Source organism: Nesoenas mayeri (genome assembly GCF_963082525.1).
Source record: "Nesoenas mayeri genome assembly, chromosome: 10".
Lineage (NCBI taxonomy): Eukaryota > Metazoa > Chordata > Aves > Columbiformes > Columbidae > Nesoenas > Nesoenas mayeri.
In genome coordinates, this window is record NC_137560.1 from 6,745,364 (window position 1) to 6,768,980 (window position 23,617).

Below are 23,617 nucleotides of genomic sequence, written 5' to 3' on the forward strand. Positions count from 1 at the left end.
CCATTTCTCAGGTCATGATGCACATGCACAATGCAGACTCCCTGTCCTTTACCCCAGTATCTCCAATACTTAACTCCTCAAAATAAATTATATAAAAAAACTGCAGCAGCTAGAGCAAAACTTGCATGATATGCATTAACTGCTCATAAACCTTCTCCACGAGTTCTGGAAACCACATTCTATTAAGCTGCTGACTGAGACCTGACTTAAGCAAAAATCCTTTTGCAGTGACTCGCCACCCCACATATTTACCCAGAGATCTTAAATGCAAAAGATAAACAGACCTCATTAGGGCCAGAGAAGAAAAATTCTCTCACTTGCCTCTTCCTCCCACTGCTAACAAGGAAAACATTGTGCTACTCTTGGAGCATTTTTGCATTTCGCAGCATTTAAAAAAAAAAAAAAAAACACGACAAAAAAGAGTTGCACTTTCCTCTTCACCTCCAGAGCGCAGTCCTGCAACACTCTGCTGCTCACAAAACTTCAGTAGATATTCAAACACTTTTCCTTTGTCTCTGCTTTTCCTGTGGGCCACTGAGGAGGAAAGCCAAGCAAAGAGCCCACGTACCACTCCCAGCTGTGACAGGGGAAGAGAATTTCCAAAGGAACAGAGCATGGCTACTGTTGAGCAGCCATTTAGGATCTGTGAAGCGAACTGTTTCTCATTTTAAAGAGACTGACCTTGCAGCAGAGGCCCAGGAACTCTATCCAAAGAGCACATTGTGAGCAACGTCATGTTCCACGCTCCCCCGTTCCTTTGCAGAGTCAGCTGGTGAGGAGCAGAAGCTGGCTCCAGCACTCAGGAAGCAGCACAAATGTTTTGTTTCCTAGGAATTAGGACAACATCTAGATTTAAACCTATCAAGTCTGAGAGCTATGCAAAGGCGAACACAAACTTGCCACAAAGAACCATCACAGCAAGCTAATCGCACCCTTAGAGCCTTTCAAAACCATCATTTAATTTGGTCTGCTTCAAGCTCACTGTAAAGCAACTTTACAATTATTATGATACGCTGTAGGCTGTGACACCACTCTGATCCATCTTGTCCTCAGATCTATACATTGCCCTTTTTCTGAGCTGTCCAAGAATTAATGACATGGAACAGTGTTAGATAAAGGGATTCCAAAGTAACTGGCTCCCTTAAAAGGAAATGAGGACTATAGAATTTCTGCCTTCAAGAAATCCGTAACAATGTCCATTCAGTACAACTTGTGCTGGTAGAAAGAACAAGCCCAAGATTGAAACAAGCAAACATCAGTACTACACACATCTTCTCACTTGTAGCCAGAAGCAAACGTGTGCTTAGCCATGGCGTGGGTCCTGCCTCCACCTTGTCACCACCAGACCCCATCAGAGCAGCACCCTGACCTGAGGAAGTTCTGCCCAAACTGCAGGGGCTACACAAACAGTGGTTTGCAACAAAAAAAGACTTAATACTGTGACTTTAATGCATTGTCCACACGAGCTCCACCTACCCCTCCATGTAAAACAAGCCAGTAGAAGTAACCCTCACAGTCACACGCCATCTGGAATTTCACTGCTCAAGGGGACTTTAATCTCACATATGTGGGCAGAGATACACCAGGGCACTTCAGCAGCCTGAAGTGACTTTGAGAGTGAATGGATGGGCACCTGCATTAGAATTTTCTGCTCCTCTGTCTTACTGTGAAGATAAAGCTGAACGAACATTTTGCTTTAGCTACACTTGGCTTTTTCTACATGAAGAAACTGACACCACTTACATTTGGCAGGTCCCAAATGGCATCATGTGGTTTTACCGGACAGCGCAGCTTTTGTCTGAACGCTGCTAAAACACTTAAAGCTAGAAGAAATACAGCAATTCTTACATCTCTCCACTGAAATTTAACAGGTCAGCAAAGTGCTCAGCTGGTTTGGTTAAGAGAGTATTTAGATAATCATAATCTGAGGTCATCCAAATGGAAAAGAACTAGGAATAGGCTCCTGTTTTTGGTGCTTCCACTGAACATTTCAGTGATCTTGGACAAACCATTCAGTCCTGGTGTACTTGAGCCATTGGTAAATTGGTTTTGAAAACCAATTTGCCATTTGATGATCATTTCCTTTTCCATGATCCCACTACACTCCATTCCAACCTAGTTTTACCTGATAATTAAATTCTCAAGATTTTAAGAATTTGTGTCCTCGTCTATCAACAATTGAATTGAGTTTGTCAATACAGACTTGAATTAGGGCATCCCTTGCAAGTGAATGCAGTGCTGTGTTTGGCTGAAGAACCAAACCCTTTAGCAACTTTTCTGCTCAAATGGCAGAAATAGAAAAGCACAATCTAGGAGCACATCGGTTCCAAGGAAAGACTTCAGAGCATAAAAGCAAGATTATCCAAACAAATTCACTTCACCCTGGTAAACAAATTCTTCTGCCAAAAGCACAAGGAACAGCTGTTATCTAGTGGTTTCTTCTGCTAACAGAGTTCTGAGATACTGACATTAAACAAAGTTTGGGGCTTTGTTAAGCTTCTGAAAAAGGTCAGAGAGGAAAAGAAATGTAAGGCAATTAGACATATTCTGAATTGTATCAACACTCAGGACACAATTTATTGCATGAGAAAGGTTGCCCTGCAATGCTGAATGGCCACACATTCTGAAATAAGTCTAGCAAGATTTGTAAGGATAGGTAAAAGTCTTTTACCAGGCCAACTGATAGAAGGTGCCCTCTACTGCTGCTGCAGCCCCTTCTATTTTTACACTACTGATGAAAAAAATTAATTCAGCTGGAAAAAGACACATTTTGGGGCCCTACTTTTCTACTTAATCCTTCTTTCCTTAGAAGAAGTGCCGATAGCTCACATGCTAGTCACAATGACAAAAAAAGCACTCACATCACTGTCTACCTTCTCAATACCCCAAGCAAAACAAGCTGTATTTTAAAAGTGCGGTTTTACCACTGTAACTGTATCTACATTGAGGGATTCCACTGGCAGAGCTGCAGTAGGCAAGGGTGAACATGCTGATTAACGCAGCTGTCCCAAGCATTTGTAGCAGAAATGACCTTATAAGCACGTCCACAGGGAGCTAAAGCCACATAATCACATTGCAAATCCATGTCCCCTGCTTGATATCAGTTTAATTTTCCTAAGCAGATGACCCTCAAGGGTCACAGGCAAGAAAACACGAGCTCTAACTTCCCAACTTGACACTTCTTCATTGTGATTTCTTTTCAATGAGAAAGTACCAAACAAAGGTACATTCTCATATACAGTACATTATCTTGTATGGTCAAGCCACTAAAAATTAAAAAAAAAAAAAAGAAAATTAAAAAAACACAGAGCAGAAGAGAAAAATCTGAGCTCCGTATTAGAGAAAAAAGCCTCAATGCAGGTGCTGCAATAAAGTAAACAATGACATGGAAATACAGGTATAAAGTGCAACATTTTTGTTCTGAGGTTTTGAATAAGAAACAACTTAAAGTTTCTGTCATAACAAACCTATTTTAGACACAGATAGTGCATTAAAGCTAGTACATAATTTAAGTAAAACATATGACACAGTATGTGATGGCCCCTCAAAGCTAAGGAGCAGATTTTGTTTGAAACTAGCTACAACTCTAAAGAGAATTTCATACAAGGATACTCTCACATCCTTTGTGACATTAAAAAAATCCAACAGGGCAAAACACACAGGACAAACAGCTCAGCGTCATGGAAGGGATTTTGATCTGGGCCTTTTGTTATCCTGTTACTCTTCTGGGATCAGCATAATCTGTCAGACTCTCAATCACTCATACTGAAAAATCTTAAAGCTGTTAAAATACCTCAGGGGTTGTTTTGTGGCTTGCAGCACGCTCTGGGAGGTAAAGGGCAAAGAATTAACAGGCGCCCCCAGCCACCTGAGTGAAAACGAAAGGGCATCAGAACCTGAGGCTGTCTTCTCAGAAGGCACACGAACTGGATGGCTGGTCATAGCTTTGAGCTTGGCAAGGTGCTATGCATTTTGAAGGGCAAAAAGACAAAACTCGGCATTTTAAAATGTCTGCAAGATCATTTTACCAGATCAGGAGCCAGCACTGGCATCCTCTGGTACCTTCTTCTAACAAACCTCACACTTCCAAGGGATTCAATGTAACTCTACCTTTGCAAAAAGAAATATTCAAGGAGATTGGAGCTCTGAGATGCCAAAGCTGCAGTTCCTGAACACAATTCACCCTACTATATTTCTTCAGCTCCTTCCAAAGGAAAGGGACCTTTAATACTCCAAAACTTCACTATTACTCCCCTTACACACTGACACAGGGCAGCTGGCTTCTTGGAACACTCATTCTGTTCTGAAGGTTTGAAACAAGAAACTCTTTTTCAAGTGAACAATCAGACAGACTAAGCCTATATTTAACTATTCACTGCAGCAGTTGCAAACAAGTTCTTGTAAACACTCTACAGGTCACAAATTTCCAATATCTTATCTAAATGTTAAGCTGCTGAAGTAGAGCTCAAAGCTCTTTCCAACAGGCTTTCCTGAGTGCCACTTACAACTGAGGCCGCTGGCTGAGTAACAGAGCTGTAAAGCCAAAGCAAAAAGAAAATAATGTGTTAAACCTCATTTAATGTCAAATTTGCTTGCATCTAATTATTAAGTGCAGCATCTCATTTATATATAAATAAGCTACTTTTGCCTCATATGTTAAAAAAGCACAGCACACATTCACTTGGAAGACGCACAGACTGTGGCAAGTTCGCTTTTAATAGCAGGTCTGTCTTAAGTGCATAAAAGCTACCTCGATTTTTCAGACCTTAAAATCATCTTGAGATACTGGAAAAGTGTGTTGCAGGTTCTACAAAACATCAGATTGCTAAATCAGATGAATGTTCACAGCCATCTAGGTTACAATACATGACAGGCCATATATAGCAAGGGAAAGTAAATTTACTTTTTTTCTTCTCCAGTCCAATACAGTATAGTAAGAGGTGCCAGAAGTGAACCCTCCCAGACCGAAAGACACAAACTAGCAAGCAGTAAGGGTAGAAAATAACATACAGTTCTCCTCTTTGAAGGTCATAAGAAAACTGCAAATGATAACAAACCTGAAAGAATAGAAGCTGCTTTGCGCTCACAGAGGAGTCAACCTGCCCAGCTCACTGCCACAAGACACTGACCTTACCAGAACTTTTTAAAGGTTTTGAATTTTCTTCTAGTTGTCACGTCACAATAGGATGAAATACAAAAGCCACAAAGTCTGGAAACTCTTCGCAATCTAAGTTGTAACCTTTAACTGCCAGGTTTAAGGAAGATATTTTAACTCTAGGGAATAAAGAGCTTCGTTTACATTTGGCTGGTGAATGATACAATACCCTTAACTATTTTAACTAAGAATACTTGAGTCTAGCTACATTTGCAAATCAGACTTAATTTTTAAGACAACTGGGTTTTGTTACTAGGTGGACCAACTTGTCAGTAGGTCCACTGTATTCTCAACTGCTGAAATACATATGGAACTGTCAGTCCTAAGGATGCTACATGAATCATGAATAGACCACAGGAACAGAAATACCTGTCATCTTACTTAACTAAAGCTAAAAATTGTTCAGGGGAAAACCAGAAACCCTTAGTGCTGTATGGGAAAAAGAAATATCAGAGTGCATAGCACCTGAACAAGAAAAAGTGAAAACTATTCAGATTCTGCATAGTGCAAACCAGTGGTACCAACTCAGTTTGGCTAACAGAGTTAGAGGTTTTCTCTCCGTTCTGTAAAACCAGATGATGTATAAAACATGCCTGATAATGCTTATTGGTTCAGATTTAGCTTAACTTCAAATTTTAATAATTGTATTCAGGTCAACACTTGTGGTTAAGAACTGCAGAAAATTTAAGACCTCAATTAGATGAAGAAGATTTGTACCCAGCCAAAGAAAATGGCACTTGCATAGCACAAGGAAAAAAAACAAAACCAAAAAATATTTGGTACAAATGGGAAATAAAGCAAACCATTCCAATATTTGCAAAAGTAAGGTTATCCACAATATCCATTTAATTTAAGCAAAATCCACATACTCAAGATTAACCTGATGTGGGATTTATTGTGGGAGGTGTGGAGGTGTTTCAACACAAAGTGAGCTTCAGACTGTTTTAACAATATTTTTGAGATAGATTCAAAAGACTGATATCTGTGGGGTAAGAGTCAACTCCATGATCTAACAGGTACACCTTCTTCAGATCTGCCATGTAGCTTCACACACTGACTATGGTTTGGAAAACTGAAATACACTCCACTAGGCAGCAAGTGTTCCGAGTGCCTTCCCAAGCTCCAGAATTTTACCAGTGTTACTTAATCTACAACAGTACCCAAACCAACACAAGAGCACAATTAAACCTCATCTTCCGCAACAGCGCCAACATTTTCATCTAAGTTATTCTTTGGTTTGATTCAGCTACTGACTAAGACATGGGACTACACAGCCCTTAGGCTTCTCTCCCCAATCCTTCCTGCTTTAAATAACTCACTGACATCTGCATTCACTGGTGCACTGATTTTGGTGCTCAAAGCTGCTTATCGCCTATAGTTAGCTGTAATGAGATCATGACTGTCTCCCCACACGTTCTTAAGCTGCTCAGACAGTACTGTCAAAGGACACAGAACAAACAGCCAGTCCTATCTTCTTCTGCCTTTCTAAGATTTCTAAACCCACTTTTTTAAATGCTTGGCAATACTTTTGATATCAACAGTGGACAATACTAATACCAATTAAACATTACATTATATTTCACATAAACCCCCTCTGGCAGTTTAAGAAACGGGGAAAATGCAGCTCAGCATAGAATTAAAGGGAGGGGGGGAAGAGAAATGTCAAAGCAGAATGAGCACTATACAATATTTGACCTTTAGATCAGCACTTAAGTCAGCTGTGACAAAGACATGGCAGCATCCCCTGTAGAGAAGGCACCACTCCTGGAAGGCAGCTGTGGAGCTTGGCATCTTTTGTCATTACCTGTTGCACTTCAACCAAGCAAAGACAGTCAGTCACACAGGTCAGGGGCCTTTCCACCGGAAAGTGAACTATGTGACACAGCCACTATTTAAACCCACAGTCTCTCAAAAATGATATCATTTGAGTCTGCTGGCAAACAGCTGCTTTTACCACAGGTACTACTACTGAGTCATATCTCTGTTGATAAAGAACTGGGGAAAAAAACAGGTATGCTAGACTTTCTTCCAAATTTAGAACAGCACAAAGTAATCCCCTTCAGCCCGGAAGACTGTCGAACCAGCCTGTCATGTTGCAGCTAACTCATCTCAGAAAAGAAAAAAATAAAAATCAGACGATGCTAAAGCTCCAAAATCATCATAAGACAATTCAGCTGCAATTCAGCCACCTAAATGGCCAGAGCTCCTAGAGAATAAGAGTTAGCCTCCAAATCTTGGAAGCTTAGCTCTTCTAACAAAGAAATTACACCAACTTGCTTAAAAGTTAACAAATATAAAATAGGACTAGTGAACTTACCTGGGCATGCCTGTAGTATCCTCTAAGGATGAAAGCATACCTCCCACAAACCATATCTACATATACTTACTTGAAGAGTGAAATTACAAAGCGAGAGGTAAAAAGCAAGCAGCTTCTTTCTCTCTGCGTGGTATTTAATGTGGCTGCAGCATATGTATTCTGGGCAAAGCAGAAAAAAGTTACCTTAGAGATGTCACCCAAGCTCTCTCTGTTGAGCAGTCACTGGAATATGGAGCCAACCTCTCACAATCAAGAGGGAGCAGGATGCCAGAAGCAAGTCAGCCTGGAAGATGTTGTATGGAAATGAGTTAGCAAGCGCTAAATTAGCTTCTGTTTAGATCTTTACTTGCTCATCAATTCAGAACGTTTGAGAGCACACTCTCCCTCGAGTCTGGACCAGAATTCACAGTGAGCTCCTTTCAGGATGCAAATGCTCTCACTCATTTCTCTGGACTCTGACAGATGCTCTTTACCACACATACCACTGGGGGCTGAGGGAACCTCTGTCCCCCACTGCTGCCTCCATCCCTCAGCTGAAGATGACCAAGCAGCAGGTGAAACCGAACAGGATGCGTGCCTGTTCTTCACAAGACACCGATGGGTATTAATGAAAAAGGGCTCAAGTATATTAAACTGTGGCAGCCGAACAGGCACTGCTGAAGGCCCTAATGTAATACACGGGAGGTAGCGTTTGGCAAAGAAGCAGGACAGCTGGTAGAGCAGATAATCTAACTACAAAAGCTAAATCAGAGACAGCTTATCTATTGGAGCTCTCAACCACATGTAGTAACATCTTACCAGGATAGACACATTACATCTCATAACCTTTTTTACTGCTTTTATCAGATTTGGTTGCCACAGATCTTCTACTAATATAATTATGGCAGCTACGCCCATGCTATTTATGAACAGGAACAATTGCACCAATGTTAACTACCATCGATATCGTTATACAGATAGAGAGGCACCCTGTAATAGCAAAGCTTACTCCTTCACTCCCAGAGAACGGGATAAAATCATTTGTTGCGAATGAAACTAAGCACATACTGACAAGGGTTATGCAAAATAAAAGAAACCTTAAAGAAGCTTGTTTTTTTATACACAGTTAATGCCACTCAAAATGCCTATAGACAAGCCTACAGAAATAAATGAAGGCAAATGACTTGCACCTTAGTACTATCTGCAGAGCAGAGTTCACATCGAGGGGGACTACAGAGGAAGCGCAAGCACCCCAACATGCCAATTAAGAGAACTGCATCCATCAGAAAGTACATCTACCCGAATGGCACGCTGGGAAAGCCAAAAATAACAGCTGCTGCCACATCAGAACAGCACAAGCACTGCGTACAGGCAATGCGTGCAAAACAGAAACTAAGCAGCCATGCACAAATGCTTCCTCTTCCGCCCTCACCACCCCTGCAACAGCAGCAACAAACCTGAGATTAAACACTCACCAGCATCCTGCTCTGCATTCCTGTCACATCAGGAATGTAAAAGGGGGAGACTGCTAGCTGCTTCTCCATACATCTGAAGGGTTCCTTCAGTTTGCAGCAAGTAATACAAACACTTGACACGATTCTTGCAGAGGTTTCTGTCGCATTTTCTTCTTTCCTTTCACTCCTTTTCTCTAGCTCACCCATGTCAGAGCTTACTAGGGACATCTTGTATTTTCTAGCTTTGGTTTTGATACATTCCTTCTCAAAAAACTGAGAAGTCAGAAATAAAAGCAGTTGTTCTGAGGCAAGTCACATTATATAAACAACCACAGAGCCACAGCGCTACTGACCTGCCTGCCACAGACAAACTCTGCAACTCAAGTTCAAATCTAAACCCTGCCCGGCACCAGGATTAATGGTGTGACACTGTCAAATGTAAGAGTCAACAAATCAGGCTGCAGTTTTCTCTCAATACTATCTTCTGAGACTATAAATCCCAGTGTCAACACTCAACTGTGATGCACACGTCTCAAACACGTTATAAGCTGATTCCCAGTGAGCAGACTGGGGGAACCCGACAGCAGCAAGTGAAGTGCCTGGGTTACAATGCGATGCCCCGGCAATGGCCCAAACAAGGCTTCTGACAGATTTTCTGTAGCTTCAGTATCTGCATTTCAAACACAGATGGAAGAAACATACCTCCTATCAAACACAGACTGCGAATATTCAACTTCAAACTTACCACCTACGTTTCTTATTCCAATGGAAACAAGACAGTGCCACCCCACACCCCAGTGCGCCAGTCAAAACTCACCAAATCTGTGACAGCCTTTAGACACAGAGAAATCCACTAAAAAAACTAAAAAGACAAGCGATTAAACCTTTTTACAAACATTTGGTGATCCACTGAACCAAAGACAGTGTGTCCTGTGAGCAGGTAGCCAAGAAACAGCTCTACACTTGTACAGGGCTCATCATCGTGCACAAGTCAAGCTCAACAAGGTCACATTTTCAGAGTTTGATAATTCTACCCAAAATGAATAAGCTCAATATGTGGGGGCGGAAAGGAGAAAAAAAAACACACTAGGCACCTCGGATGGGATGAGAATAGCATCCAACTGCATGATTAAGAAGAAATAATGCTTGTTCAGAAGGCTAATTAACTGATTAAGGGTGCAAGTACTATGTCAGCCTGGGCATTTTCTAGCCTCGGAGTGCTTGTGATTCTAACCTTGACTTCTCACTCTGTGCAATGTCACACAGAATAACTTGCAAGTCAGTTGACTTGCACAACCTATCAGGAGATGGGATCCCAAAGCGCATCTAATTTTGCCTTCCAGAATATTTTTACAAGAAGGACGTGCCTAGTACTGGCATCCTGATGACGAAGCACAGGATGACACTAGTCACAACAGAGGCAGGAAAGAAGCATGTGCACCACTGTTTCATTTAATTTTTAAATATATGTAAATTTTTTAAATTATATTTTTATATAACACAATAAATATATAAAAGCACATTGTTGCACTGTTTCACAGACACAGTGCAGGTCACCCTGAACAAGAAAAAGACTCCAATCCACCACCACTATGTTCCCACCATTGCCCTTGCACCAGCAAAATGCCTAAAATGGTGGGGAGATTGAAAAAATGCTGCTGGTCTTCAGTTTGATCAGTTCGTGAGTCAGGGAACTCTCATTCCCGTATGTACAAACACCCCAGTTGGCACCAGTGACAGGGTAAGAATCTCCAGCTGGTTGTAGTCTATACTTCCATGAGCTTAAAGGGACTCTGAAGCTACACATGGGAGGTGGCACAACCAAAACTCATGGTGACTGGAAGCTGATCCTAGAAACTGTCCCCTTTTCCAACAGCAAATCATCCTCACTTTCTCTTTTTCTATATAAGAAACACAAAAAACTGCTACAAGGGACCTACCAGATAACCAGATTAGAAACTAATCTAGGAATGACGTAAGTCCTGTTCGCTAGAATCCTACCAGCATATCCTACCCTTTCCAGCCCTGTGGTACATCAGCTTCCCCCTCAAGGAGCCAAGGATCACTGCCCCTGCTTTCCCAAAAGTCCTTATTAGACAGGAAACAAAAGGCCACCAGATCTGCCTGTCAGGCTCTAACCAGGATGGCACACGCTGATCATCCACACACCTGGAAGCAGTTGTGCTGAAAATGCTGGGGAGGGTCAGAAACACTCTCTAATGCTATCAGAAGAAAAATGAGCATTAGGACAATTCAAAACATCGAGAAAACAGGTTTTACACAGTTGAAACAGCAACTGGATGTAATCTTGCTACATAGAGAGTTCACACCTAATCTTTTCGAAACATACCACTTTCCTTCCAGCTCCAAAACAAAGCACTTACCTTAGGTCAGTACTAAACTAACCCAGCCACAGAAAAATATTTCTCAATCACAAGAAACTGTTACATGGAATTAGGACATCCCTAATAGGCCTATTTAGAATCACAGTGACAACATCTAAAACATTTCCAAGCTCCTGACAAACTTTCTACACAGAAGAAATCAAAGTCTTAGTTCAGTGATACGTAACGAGTATTCTTCTCCACTGAAAATCTGACCATATGCACATAGGTCAGTATATTTGCCACAGATGACAGACAGTTCAGTGCAAAGAAACTTGCACAAGACATTAAAGCATATTATTTCATGAGACAAGCTACCAACTAAGTTTACACAAACAGGCCCACTAACTATAGAAATATTACATTAACAATGAAAAGAGACCCAAGCCCACACCGTTTTGGCACCATTCACTGCTTCGTTAGCAAAGCCAGCCCTTGGAATACAGCTCTGGAATACAGCTCTGGAAGCTCTGAACACCAAGTTAAGCCAGGTGAACCTGAAGGGAGGAAAAGCAGATGAAGCAGAAACACAGGCTGAAATGAGAAAGGCAGCAGGTACTAAAGCACATCGCTGGAAGGAAAAATGGGGGCCTTGCTGATTCAGAGCTTTAAGATGGAAGGACACTTAGCCTGGCACCAGTTTCAATTCAGGGTAGCTGAAAACTGAACGGGAGCCATTACCACCTCTCTTAAACCAAGTCCTTTTTGGAACCACCAGGGAGGGTTGTTGGTGACGGTCCAGCTCTGCAGACTCATGAGCACATCTGTCCCCAGGGACCGCCAGGCATCCTCCAGCGCCCCAGCTGAGCAGCGCCCGCCCACACCCTCCTCTGCGGGGCTGGTCGGGACGCGGGAAGGGCCCCCAGCCCCACCAGCTTCCTCACCATGTCGGACTCATGGTCCCGCCGCGATTCCCGATCTCCGTCCTGCGCGCAGCCCCTGCAGAGGGAAGGGCACAAAGGGAAGGGATGCTCGATCTGCCGGGCAGAGGCCGCGGCTCCCAGCGCCCCCCTCTCGCCGGGGAAGCCCTCTCCCGCCGCAGCGGCGCCCCGCACGGCTCTGGCGCGGGAAGGCGCCAAGGCCTCACACGCACCCGCGAACACGGGGCCGCGCCGGGCGCCTCCTCACGGCCCCACGGCTGCACTCCCCGACAGGTCTGTCTCTGGCTCCCTCCCCAGGGCACGGCGTTGGGTCCCTGACTCACCCCGGCTCTTCACGGAGCTCTCCCGCTCCTCAGTCAGACCGCGCCGGGCTCTCCTCTCTCCCAACCCCCCTCACGGGGCCGCGCCCGGTTATCCCCTCACGGCAGCGCGCCCGGTTCTCGCTTCCTCCCCTCACGGCAGCGCACCTGCCACAGCCCTCCCGCCCCTCGGCCCGCCCCAGGCCCCCGCCTGCTGTGGCTCACCGGGGCCGGCCCTGCCTGCTCAGCCAGGAGCTGGCGACACCGAGCCCCAGCGCCGCCGCTCCCCGCCGTTCGAATCAACAACAAGATGGCGGAGACCGAGGGGGCGGAGCCCCGTACTGGCCGTCATAGCAACCGCGCCGTCCAAAACCCGCCCCGACGCCCCTTGCGACAATCCAAAGCCGAGCTCCGCCCTCCGGAAGCTCTCTGGAAACACTGATAGGCCAAAACAGCCGCCACTCCGGTGCAGAGCCGCCCCGCCCCTTTCCGTGAGCAGCCGTGCAGAGGCAGTCCGCGCACGTTGGGCACACGTGATGCCCTCTAGTGCCCCGCCTCCCCGCGGGCTGCGCCGTCTCATTGGCTACCCGCGGGTGAGGGGGGCGCTCAGCCAATGGGCGCGGGCCGCGGGCGCTGCCCGGCAGACGCGGAGCCGCCTGGCGGGGTGTGGGGACAGAGAGCGGGACCGGGCTCACGCCTCCGCCGCGCCGCCTGTCCCCGGGGCCTTGGGCGCCTTCGTGCAGCGGCGATGCATCGCGCCGGGCTAACCCAGCTCCCCGCGTCCTGGCTCCGAGCAGCTCCTGGCGCTTGGCTTCCCCCGCCAGCCGTGCGCGCTCACACACCGACCCGGTGCAATAAAGGTTTAACTCCCAACAGTCACAGTTCTGTGGGCTCGGGGCAAGCGGGCCCCCAAGCGCAGTCACATGGGTGACTCCTCTGTGGAATTTCACAGCCGTTTGCTGCCCTCCCGTCTGCCCTCGTAGCCACCTAATCCCAAAATCCGCCTCCATCCTCTGACCTGCCAGCACTTCGTTCCCCGGAGCTGCCGGGAGCTCTCCCTGGCGCGCTTCTTTTAAATTCAAATTACCGGTTTGCCACCTTCCCGCGCTCACTGACTTCTTCAAAGCGCTCCCGCCCGTTCGCCGGCCCCTGCTAACTCGCCCGTGCGCGCTAATTCACTTTTCCTCCTAATTAAGAAACCCATCCCCCGCGCTGAACAGCTGCTCATCCCGCCTGGTTGCACCTGGGAGCGCTCGAGCAAGGGAGAGCTTGAGAAGGACATGGGACATGGGGCAAAAGTTTCCCAAAACTGTCTATTATGAAGTTTTCTTGCCCCAGCTCAGGTCTCTGCAGAGCGCTGCCCTGGCTGGGTGACATCCAGAGGCTACGGAGACACTGCTGCGACTGGAGCAGACCCCACCAAAGCCCTCAGCACATTTTTTGCAGTGCCAACCCCAGCCCGGGGCCAATGCTGCCGTAACAACCATCCTGGTCCTAGGTTATGCCACCCACGTCCCTGACTGGAGCCGACACTAATGACAGTGACAGCAGGACAGCCACCGGCGGGACTGTCTGCCCACAGCACTCCCTGTGGCAATCACAGCAGTGGGTGCAGTCTCTGCCATCATTTATTTGGGCTGCGCTGGCCGGAGTGGTTCAGGGGGTGGCTGCACCCCGTGGGCAGTGAGTTCAGCCACAGGGGAGGGATCCCCTCCCGCTCCCAGGCCCAAGGGCTGTGCTGGGTGTCTGCCGGTGCCCGGTGCTCTGCCCGGCATGGCCCACGGGGAGCTGCAGCTCACCAGGAGTCCTTCGCTGGGTCAAGCCACTCAGATCCAGCGCCGTGACCCGGTCACGCTGTTGAAGAGATAGTCCCTTCCAGTGCCTGAGATGGGAGGCAACACTCAGCCCTTGTCCTGTGGGAGCTGCCCAGGCATTGCTGCCCTGTGCCCATTCCTCCCATCCCCCAGACCCCTCTGCCCCGAGGGACACAGCCCAAGGCTGCAGGGGCTGTGGGACAGGGCACTCACGTGGGTCCTGGGCACGGCCATCGAACTGCCCCTGTGCGGAGGAGAGATGAGTACAGGTGCTGAGTGCCCTGGGGTGCCCACCCATGTCTTGGCAGGGCACCCACCCTCTCTGTTGTGACATACACTCACCGGGCTGCTGGCCTGGGGGTGGTCCTGCTCCTCCTCACTGCCCCTCTGCGCCTCCTCACTGCCCCTCTGCTCCTCCACATCCCAGGAGCTGTGGAGGTGGCGGGGGGGAACACATTGTCAGTGAAAGCCTCCCGGCCTTGACTCCGAGTGATGCTGCCAGGAGCGGGTCACCAGCAGGGTTTTGCACTGCTGGCTGTGCCACATCAAGCCCATCACCCCAAGTGACTTCCACCTACCTGATCATCCCCTTACCCAGTCTGGGTGGCCCTGGGTGCTGAAGGGGATCGCAGTCAGGGCTGTGCTCCCCAAGCACCACTGCCTTTCAGCAATGCTCAAGAGTGGAAGCCAGTCCAACAGCACACCTGCGTGTGTCCCCACGTGCCCGTGCACACCGCTGTTGTGCTCGGAGGACAGTGTGCTGGGGGAAATGCAGCACCAGAGCCCCCCTGCTGCCAGTACTGCCCATGGTGGCTGAGCCCAAGTTTTGTCTGCTTCATGGTCACTACAGCCCTGATGCCACCAAGCAATATGTCCCCAGTCTCACCAATGAACATGGATCCAGCTGTGCATCGCCCTGAGGTGGTTACGCTGCTGCAGGCAGCTGTCATCCTGCCCACAGGCTTGCGTGCCTCCTCCTCACCATGCAGACGCCTGGCACAGGCTGGGCCATCTCCAGTGCTTCCTCAGGCTCTCCCCTCTGCTACCTCTCACCCCTGGTTCATCCTCTCCAGGGGTGTGCAGCCTGCTCACCTCCTCCCGGGGCACCTTCCCCAGCAAATCGGGGCTCCCCCTGTGAGCAACCCCCAGCCCTGGCACCAGGACCCAGCCCTGTGACAGGTGGCAGCACTCACGCTGCGCCATCCCACCCTGCCCACCGCAGAGCTCCTGCCCTAGCCTGGCCACCGACATGGCTGTCCCTCAGCCAAATCACTGTCTCTGCACCCATGGCTCCCATCAGTGCTGCACCCTCACCCTGGGGCAGAGACCATGCCGCAGTGCAGCAACCCACAGACCACAGTCAAACACAGGGTACGTTAAACACTCTCCACGTGCTGTGTCTCCCAGATGCCTGCAAGGACACCACAGGAGCCTGTGGCAACATGCATGGCTGCCCCTTGCTGCCGATATGACCATCCCAGCCATCCAGCACCCACCTCTTGCCCAGGAGCAGCTTGCCAGGGTCTCGGTTGCTGCAGGAGGAGCAGAAGGCAGCCGTGAGCCCTTGGCCTTGCTCACTGTGCCATGCCATGCCATGCCGTGCCGTGCCATGGGGCCAGGGCTCACCTGCACAGCAGGTTCCGGGCTGCGCAGCCCAGGGTGGCCAGCAGCAGTGCACCAGAGATGGTCAGCACGGCCACAAACCAGACCGGTGGGTGCCACGCCGTCTCTGTCTGTGTGATGATCAGTGGCTCCTTCCGCAACATCTGCAGAGGTGCGGCGTTGAGGAGACACGCCAGGGTCAGGGGATCTGAGGGACTGGGAGCACTGCCTGGCCAGTGGGCTCTACTCACCGTGTGCCGGGGGGTGGTGCTGGGTGGCACTGTGGTGCTCTGGGGGGTGACGTGCACCACCAGTGCCACCACAGTGCTGCACCGGGGGGCACTGGGGCCACCCCACACCTCCACCAGCAGCACGAAGGTGCGGGGCTCAGCCAGGTCACCAGGGAGGTAGAACAGGGTGTTCCCCTCCAGCCGAAAGTGCCCGTCCTCATTGCCTGGACAAGAAGGTCTGCTCAGAGCCACACAGCAGTGATGGGTTGGGCTGGGCTGTGGCTGGACCGCTGCTCACCTCCAGTGATGGCGTACGCCAGTGTGGCACCACTGGGGCTGGCCTGGCACACTATGCGGGTGACAGGTTGGTGGCCACCCAACCCAGCCGTGATCCGCAGCTCCTGCACCTCAGGGGTGCACACCGGCGCCTGGTCTGGCATAGCCTGCCGAGAGGAGGGGGAGGTGGTATGGCACCCCCGGTGCTCGCACCCACCGTGGTTCACCTGACGGGCTTGCACTTGCACCTGCAGGCGCACGGTCACATCACACAAGCAGCTCCGCCGGTTTGCCGGGTCCAGGTCGTTGTGGGTGTCCGTCAGCCGCACCGTCAGCCTGTAGCTCTTGTGCTGCTGGGAGTCCAGGGGTCCTACCACACGGATCTCACCTGTGGCGGTATGAGCTGCTGGGCACCTGTGGGTGTCACAGAGAGCAGCGGGGGCTGGGGAAGGGGCTTTGCTCTCACCATGTGTGTCAATGGAGAAGGGCTGCGCGGGGCCGGGGCCCCCCTCCAGGCTGTACTCGAGGCTGTCCCGTGGGTAGTCACGATCGGTGCCAGTCAAGCGCCCCACAGTGCTGCCGAAAGCTGCCGTCTCCATCACGGTGAAGGTGGCACCGTTTGGGCATACCGGTGTGAATTCATTGACAGGTGTCACTGTCACGAGCATGGGCACGCAGGCTGTGTGGCACACAGCGGCTCAGCTGTAGTGGCACCACACACTGGGTGGGGTGTGCTCCCCTAGACGGGCTGGGGAACATGGGGACAGTGGCAATACCCTTGGGGTGGGCATCTCAGCATCAGCAGCAATGTTTCCTTTACAACCTGCTGGTTTTGGGGTCGAGAAGGGACTTTTCCCACCTCTCCCGTGACCTGCCCTGTCACACCCCTCTGGGGACACTCACTGCTCTGTGGGGGCTGCCCTCCCGCCATCACCACAATGGTGGCTGTGAACTGGAAGCCCATGGTGTCTGCAGCCTCTGAGTCATAGTCCAGGGTGGTGTTGACCTGCAAAGCCAGGACGGGAGTTGTCAGGCAGAGCTGGGCTGTCCCACACAGTCGGGGTGTCCCACAAAGCTGTGCTGGCAGGGGAGCAGGAGGAAGCGAGGCAGAGGAACGGGCAGGCTGAGCAGGGCAGAGAGCCCCGGGGAGCCCTAGCTGAGGACCCAGTGTGACAGCACATGTCAGAGGGTCCCCACCGTCCTGCTGCCTCCCTGCTGGGTCCTGGCTGCTGCCCGCAGACCCACTCACCTGCAGCTGTGGCCCGTCCATGCGGAAGCGGGAGCGGGAGGCAGGAGGTCCCTTGAGGGCATAACGCAAGTCCCCCTCAACTCCAGTGCACCTCAGTGTCACCAGAGTGCTGCCAGGGGACATCGTCTCAGGCACCTGGGACCTGCGGTGGGGTGGCCATCTGCTCAGCTTCTGCCCCATTGTCCTGGGCACGGTGGAGCACTCCCACACCCTGCTCCCCACCCCAGACCGTACACGACGATGGCTGGGACGCAGCGGGGTGCCCGCTGGTCCGTCCCCTGTACAGTGATGTTCAGTGTGGCAGTGGCATGGTCAGTGGGGTGCAAGGCGTTGTAAGCCCGGACAATGAGGTGTGTGTGGGCCACCTCCAGCCGGCGAGTGCTGCGGATCTCGCCTGTCACTGTGGGAGATGGCACAGCTTCACACCGGGCACAGGGTGGGGACGGGGTGGCCCTGGGGACCCCCACTCCCCCACTCACTCTCATCGATGGTGAAGAGCACAGGTGCTGTGGGAGCCAGGATAGCGTAGCGGACATTGTCACCACTGGCGCGGACTTGCGTGACCAGCTCCAAGGGGCCGGTGCCCTCCGGCACTGTCACAGCCTGCTGCAGCTCACTGTGGCACAGACAGGCAGGGTGGCATGGCCTGGTGCCACCAGCACTCCCAGCCCAGCCCAGCCCCACTCACAGGAATGTGACACGGGGCCGGCGCGATGGCAGCACCTCCACTCTCACAGCCCCACTACAGTTGTGCCCACGGTGGTCCATCACCTCAATCTCCAGCCTGAACGTCTGTGAAGCAGCACCAGGGTGGCCGTGGGACAGCCCCGAGTGGCACCAGGGACAGGGTTTGGGATGGAGGTAGAGGTACGGATTGGCATCAGGATGGGGACAGGGATGAGAGAGACAGGTAGGGATGGGGAGGAGGATAATAATAGGGACAAGTACAGGAACAGGGATGGGATGGGGACAGGTGCACAGACAGGAAAGGCAATGGGGACAGGGACAAGTATGTGGCTTGGAGCAGGGACAGGGATGGAGATGGGGATGAGGACGAGCTGGAGATAGGACTGGGAATCGGAATAGAAACAGGGCTGAGGATTGAGACAGGACTCAAGATGCAGAAGGAGGTGGAGCCGGGGACAGAGACGGGGCTGGAGCGCTCCCAGGGCTGGAACAAGCCAGGAGCCGGGCAGGAGGAGCAGGATGGGAATTGCTGTGGGCAGTGCCAGTGAGGTGCTGAGCCCAGTCAGGCTGAGAGGCGGTTGTGAGAACCTGGGGATGCTGTTGCCCACCTGGATGTCCTTGCTAGGGTCAAAGCCGCTGGCAGGCGCCAGCACCAGGCCCCGGCGGGTGAGCATGAGTGGCGTGTCATGGTTTCGGAGCCTGAACTGCAGTGAGATGGGCAGTGAGAGGAGAGTGGGAACCCCTGAGCCCTCCTACACATCCAGGGACCTGCTGTCCCCAAGGCTGCTCTTGGTTGTGGGGGCTTTGGGCCACTGGGGCAGCCATCACTCACCGTCAGTCCACCAAGTGGCTGGGGCAGCACCGCGTACAGAGGTGTCCAGGGCGCCACGTCCGCCAGCACCCGTACCACATCTCCCTCTGTGGCACAGAAAAGCCATGAGAGACCAGTGCCAGCTGGCACCCGTGGCCCCGCTGCTCCCTGGCTCCTACCTACACTGGCGAAAGGGGTGTCACAGCGCAGTGCCTGGTCTGCTGTCACCCGGACAAAGAGCTGCTTTTCCACCTCCTCCTCACCGGGACAGGCAGCCCACAGAGTCAGGGCGTACTGGTTCACCTGGCGGGCATCAAGCTCTGCACCAGCACGCAGTGTAACCTGCCACAGGGACACAGAGCTCAGCGGGATGCTGGCAGGCTCCTGCCCTGCTCCCCATTCCCCAGCCGCACCTCTGCCCAAAATGTGGTGGTGGCTACAGGGTCAGCACTGATAGCGATGGGGTTGAAGGGGTGGCCAGGGTCAATGCCATGCAGGGTGACGTTGGGGCTGTTGCTCGTGTTGCTGCAGGACACGTTCACCTTGGCCACAAGGGTGCCCGGTGCCACATCCTCGCTCAGAGCCACCACACGTGGCAGGTCAGGCAGGTCTGGCAGGAGACCCCAGGGACCGGCCTCACATCCAGCTAGTGCCACTGGTGGCTTGCCTGGCTGTGCTTAGGGAGTCCTGCTCCTGCACCTCTGCAAGCACAGGTCTCCCTGCCAGGTGCAGTGGGGCCCAGGGCACCCCGCTCTTACCTGTTGCTCTGACAAAAGTCCCTGGAAAGAGAAGAGAGTCACCCCAGGCTGCCAGGTCCCAGCAATACCCTGGGGAGGCCTCAGAGATGCCCCTGTGAAGCTCCAGAGATGCTCCATTAATGCCTGGATATGCCCCTAAGATGGCCCACTAATGCCCTGGTGGTGCCCCAAGGATGCCACAGCGATGCCCTGAGGACACCAGCAATGCCCTGGCCATAACCCAGCGATGTCCCTTCCCCGCCTGAACCCAGCCAGGCAGCTGTCAGCCCCTCTGCCCACCCCAGGCTCAGCCTCAGGCACAGGAGGGCAACCGGGGGGAGCCCATCCCCTCTCCCCCTTCCTCAGTCCCCCACTCAGGGTCTGGCAAAGAGTGCCCCCGACCCTGAAGTACCTACCTGGGGCATAGAGAAGAAGGAGAAGGAGAAGGAAGAGGAGGAGAAGTAAGATGAGGCGTCTGTGCATGCCCATGGCTTGCTGGCTGTTTGGGACAAGCTGGTGCGCGTTGCCAGGGGTGCTGGGCACCACCCCGACCCAGCGTCACACCGGCCATCTGTGGCTGCCAGCCCAGCCCTAAGGCAGGGACCGGGCATGGCCCCGGTGTCCCCAGCTCCTGCACACATCCACTCACAGCCCCTCACCACCCCCTCAGTGCCAGCTCCAGCCGGTGCAGGGCAGGCGGGCAGTGATGCTCCGTGGGGTTTTGCTGCCTCACCACGCTCAGGAACCGGGAGAATTAGCTGGGAGGTAATTTTTGGCCGTGTTTTCCTTCATTTGCAAACCAGAGCCTTTTGTCCTGGAATTCCTATTAATTGCTATTAGCTCCCAATTAGTAGGCGCTGTCAGAGCGCGGCCCCTGTGGCCGGGGTCACCTTTCCCTCCTACAGCACCCAAACTCGTTTTGGCAGCGCGGTGCCCGCGGGTGCCTCCACCGGGGCCTTTTAACGGGGTTACCTCCTGCGCGCCCAGGGACCCTCGGTGTTCGCGGGTGCTGCCAACCGGGGCACCGGGTGCTGCCCTCCCCGACCGCTGCCCCGGGTCCCGCCCCGCCCGGCGGTGCCCGGTTCCGTGGTGCCCGGCGGTGCCCGTGGCCCGGCGGTGCCCGGCGCGGGGCCCCGGGGCGGCGGGGCGGGGTGGGGCGGGGCCCCGGGGCGGCGGTGCCGGTGCCGGTGCGGGCCGGGCTCACGTTACGGCGGCCCCATTGGCTGCGGCGGGGCGGGGCGGTGCCGCCCAGGCAGCGCCGGGAGGCGGCGGGCACGGCCGGGCGCTGCGCCGCGCTCCGCTGCTGCTGCTCCGCCACCGGCACCGGCACCGGCGGGACCGGGAGCGGGGTCGGGGCCGGGCGCGGGGCCGGGCCGGGCATGCACAGCGCCCGCCCGGACGCCGTCCTGGGCCAGCTCGGCGCCGAACGGGTGAGTGTCGCCGCGGGCACCGAGAGGGGACGGGGCCACCCTGCCTGCGCCCCGCCGCACCGCCCGGGCTTCGCTGTGATGTCAGGGCGCTGCCAATGACATCAGCACAGTGACATCACGCACACGGCCAAGGCGGCACGGGGGACGTGGGCGTCCGGTGGGACACGAGTGGCAGTGGGGACACGGGTGATGGTGGAGATGTGAGTGGCCATAGGACACGGGTGTCCAGCCATCAGGGTGCCAGCAGCACCACCACCCCGGAGCTGCCATCCTGCCGCCCGCCTGGACTGCCCCAAGGGGACCAGAGGTGACAGGGTGGCCCAGCCGGCTCCCCTGGCCCTGCCACACGCCTACTCAGCTCCCCGCAGCCGGGTGTGCCGGCATCCCCGGCCAGAGCCGGGACAAGGCAGCTTGGAGCCGTGGCACATCGCCAGCAGGGCTGGCTGAGAGGGTCCTGGCTGGCGGGAAGGGGGACGGAGTCTGGGATGGGGACAGGAACAGGACAGGGACAGGGTGCTGCCTGGCCAGCAGCTCTGTTGGGGCCAGCTGGAGGGGGCTGCTGTAAGAGGCCGGGGGAGCAAACCCTCCTGCTCGTTCATCTTCCCGTGGCTCCAGCACGGAAAGGAAAGCGGACGTAACTCCCTGCTTTTGGGTTCAGACAATAGGAATTCAAGAGCAAGGAGCGGCCCAGCTGTGGGAGCCAGCCGCCCCTTCCAGCGCCCGCCTGGCCGCGTTCCCTTCAGCCCCGTCTCCCCCACCCCCCTGCGCTCCCTGGTGTTTTGGGGGGCCCCCAGCCCTGGGTGCAGGCCTGGCTGCACCCTGACGTCACCTAGGGTGTCCCCAGCTGGAGGGCGCAGGGTGGGTGCAGTGGCCCTGCCAAGGCGTGGGGGGAGCGCCCCACCCCAGCACTTGTGGGTGCCCTGGGGTTGCAGCCAGCGCTGTGCCACCAAGCAGGGTCCTGCTGACAGGGTGTCCCGGCTGCCATCCCACTAGGGCAAGGGGGAAATGAGGGGCCAGCGCGGGGGGGCAGCGGGATGCCCAGCTCCTACGTGCCGTGGCCCTGTGTCATTTCCCGCAGGCACAGCCAGGGCTGGGTGCCTGCTTGCTCACCCGACATGCTGCTGCACGCCGGCCGGCTCCACGCAGGAGCCGCGGGAAAGCGGGGCCCGGGGCTGCGGGCAAGCTGGGACCTGCACCCCGCTCCCTGCACCCTGCTGCACACCCGGCCCCGTGAGCCAAGCCCCCCCAAGCCGGGACTGGGAGGTGCAGGGTGCCAGGGGGGTGGGATTGGGATCTGGTGTGCTGGCTGAGGGAGCAGGGACGGCTGCACTGACTTGTCCTTTCTCCCCAGCGGTGCCGGCAGGAGGCGGGGGCGGCACTGCGGGCGCACATGCCCGGCACGCGGCAGGCGGCACACCAGCCGGGAGGGGCTCCGGGGCCGGCCCCCCGCCCCCCGTGCCCCCCACGCCCCAGTTCAGCGGCGGACTCAGCCTGCAGCCTGGAGCCGGGGGGCGAGGAGGAGGAGAGGGGCTGCCCGGCTGCCCGCTCTCCCCCAGCCAGCGAGCGCAGTCTGGAGTTTGACTCAGGGTACTCGGAGGCATCGGGGGGCACATGGCGGGAGGAGGAGGTGCCCGTGCGGCGCCGGCACCCGCCGCCCTGCCAGCGGGCACACCGGCTCTCCGCTGGCCCCGCCGCCCCACCACCTGCACCCACCCGCCGTGCCCGCCCCAAATCCACGTCGGACGCCTGCCTGGAGCAGTGGCGGTCGCTGGAGCCGGCTGACACACAGGACTGGACTGTGGCACTGCTGTCGCAGAGCCGGAACCGGCAGCCCCTGGTGCTGGGTGACAACTGCTTCGCTGACTTGGTGGAGAACTGGATGGACCTGCCTGAGGTGGGTGCTGAACCCCGGCGCCGAACCCCCGCCGAGCCCTCCCGCCGCCTGGCCAAGCCTCCCGCCTTCCTGCTCAGCCTCTCAGGCAACGTACGCCGTAAGCTGGCCAACATGGCCCGGCCCCGGGGTGCTGAGGGTGCCCGGCCGGCGGGCCGTGAAGCCACCAAGCGTTTCTCCTGCCCGCTGGGGCTTGGGGGGCAGCCCAAGGGCGCCTGCTTCCACCAGTCCCACAGCAACATTGCCCAGCTGGCCACAGACTTCCACCGCTTCACTGCCCTCATGAACAGCCGCAGCCGCCAGCCCATCATCTGTAACGACGTTATCGGCTACATTTAGCCCTTCCCACCGCTGCCTGCACCCTCGTCCGCTGTAAATAAACCCCAGTTTTTTACGGTACGGGCAGAGCAATGGTTACTGG

At 53.8% G+C, this 23,617-nt stretch overlaps 3 protein-coding genes across 14 annotated transcripts in view; 1 reads left to right on the plus strand and 2 right to left on the minus strand.

Moving 5' to 3' along the window:
* IP6K1 (inositol hexakisphosphate kinase 1) overlaps positions 1–12,786 on the minus strand; it is a 37,710-nt gene extending 24,924 nt beyond the window's left edge. For 3 of the 12 annotated variants that reach the window (XM_080350203.1, XM_080350199.1, XM_080350207.1), the window contains exons 1-3: positions 12,695–12,786; positions 12,174–12,228; positions 7,656–7,755 (exon numbers count right to left, since the gene is read on the minus strand). The gene's annotated coding sequence lies outside the window, so the exon portion shown is untranslated. Of the gene's footprint in view, positions 1–681; positions 828–4,505; positions 4,534–6,850; positions 6,936–7,542; positions 7,623–7,655; positions 7,756–11,683; positions 11,763–12,173; positions 12,229–12,493; positions 12,626–12,694 lie in introns of those variants that run through there. The other 9 variants (XM_080350206.1, XM_080350208.1, XM_080350205.1 and 6 more) reach the window with 9 other exon arrangements.
* A 1,509-nt stretch (positions 12,787–14,295) lies between these two features.
* Positions 14,296–21,256, minus strand: CDHR4 (cadherin related family member 4; the record flags this gene model as incomplete). The annotated part of the gene is made up of 20 exons (XM_080350574.1): positions 14,296–14,351; positions 14,497–14,527; positions 14,626–14,713; positions 15,780–15,815; positions 15,910–16,049; positions 16,137–16,339; positions 16,414–16,558; positions 16,640–16,779; positions 16,858–17,070; positions 17,295–17,397; positions 17,641–17,782; positions 17,875–18,040; positions 18,120–18,256; positions 18,329–18,432; positions 18,936–19,031; positions 19,160–19,245; positions 19,318–19,480; positions 19,552–19,748; positions 19,897–19,917; positions 20,848–21,256. 20 exons carry the CDS (start codon positions 21,254–21,256, stop codon positions 14,296–14,298), a joined length of 2,676 nt encoding a protein of 891 aa, XP_080206700.1.
* INKA1 (inka box actin regulator 1) lies at positions 21,255–23,535 on the plus strand (the record flags this gene model as incomplete). The annotated part of the gene is made up of 2 exons (XM_080350429.1): positions 21,255–21,305; positions 22,657–23,535. 2 exons carry the CDS (start codon positions 21,255–21,257, stop codon positions 23,533–23,535), a joined length of 930 nt encoding a protein of 309 aa, XP_080206555.1.
* Between the last annotated feature and the right edge of the window lie 82 nt (positions 23,536–23,617).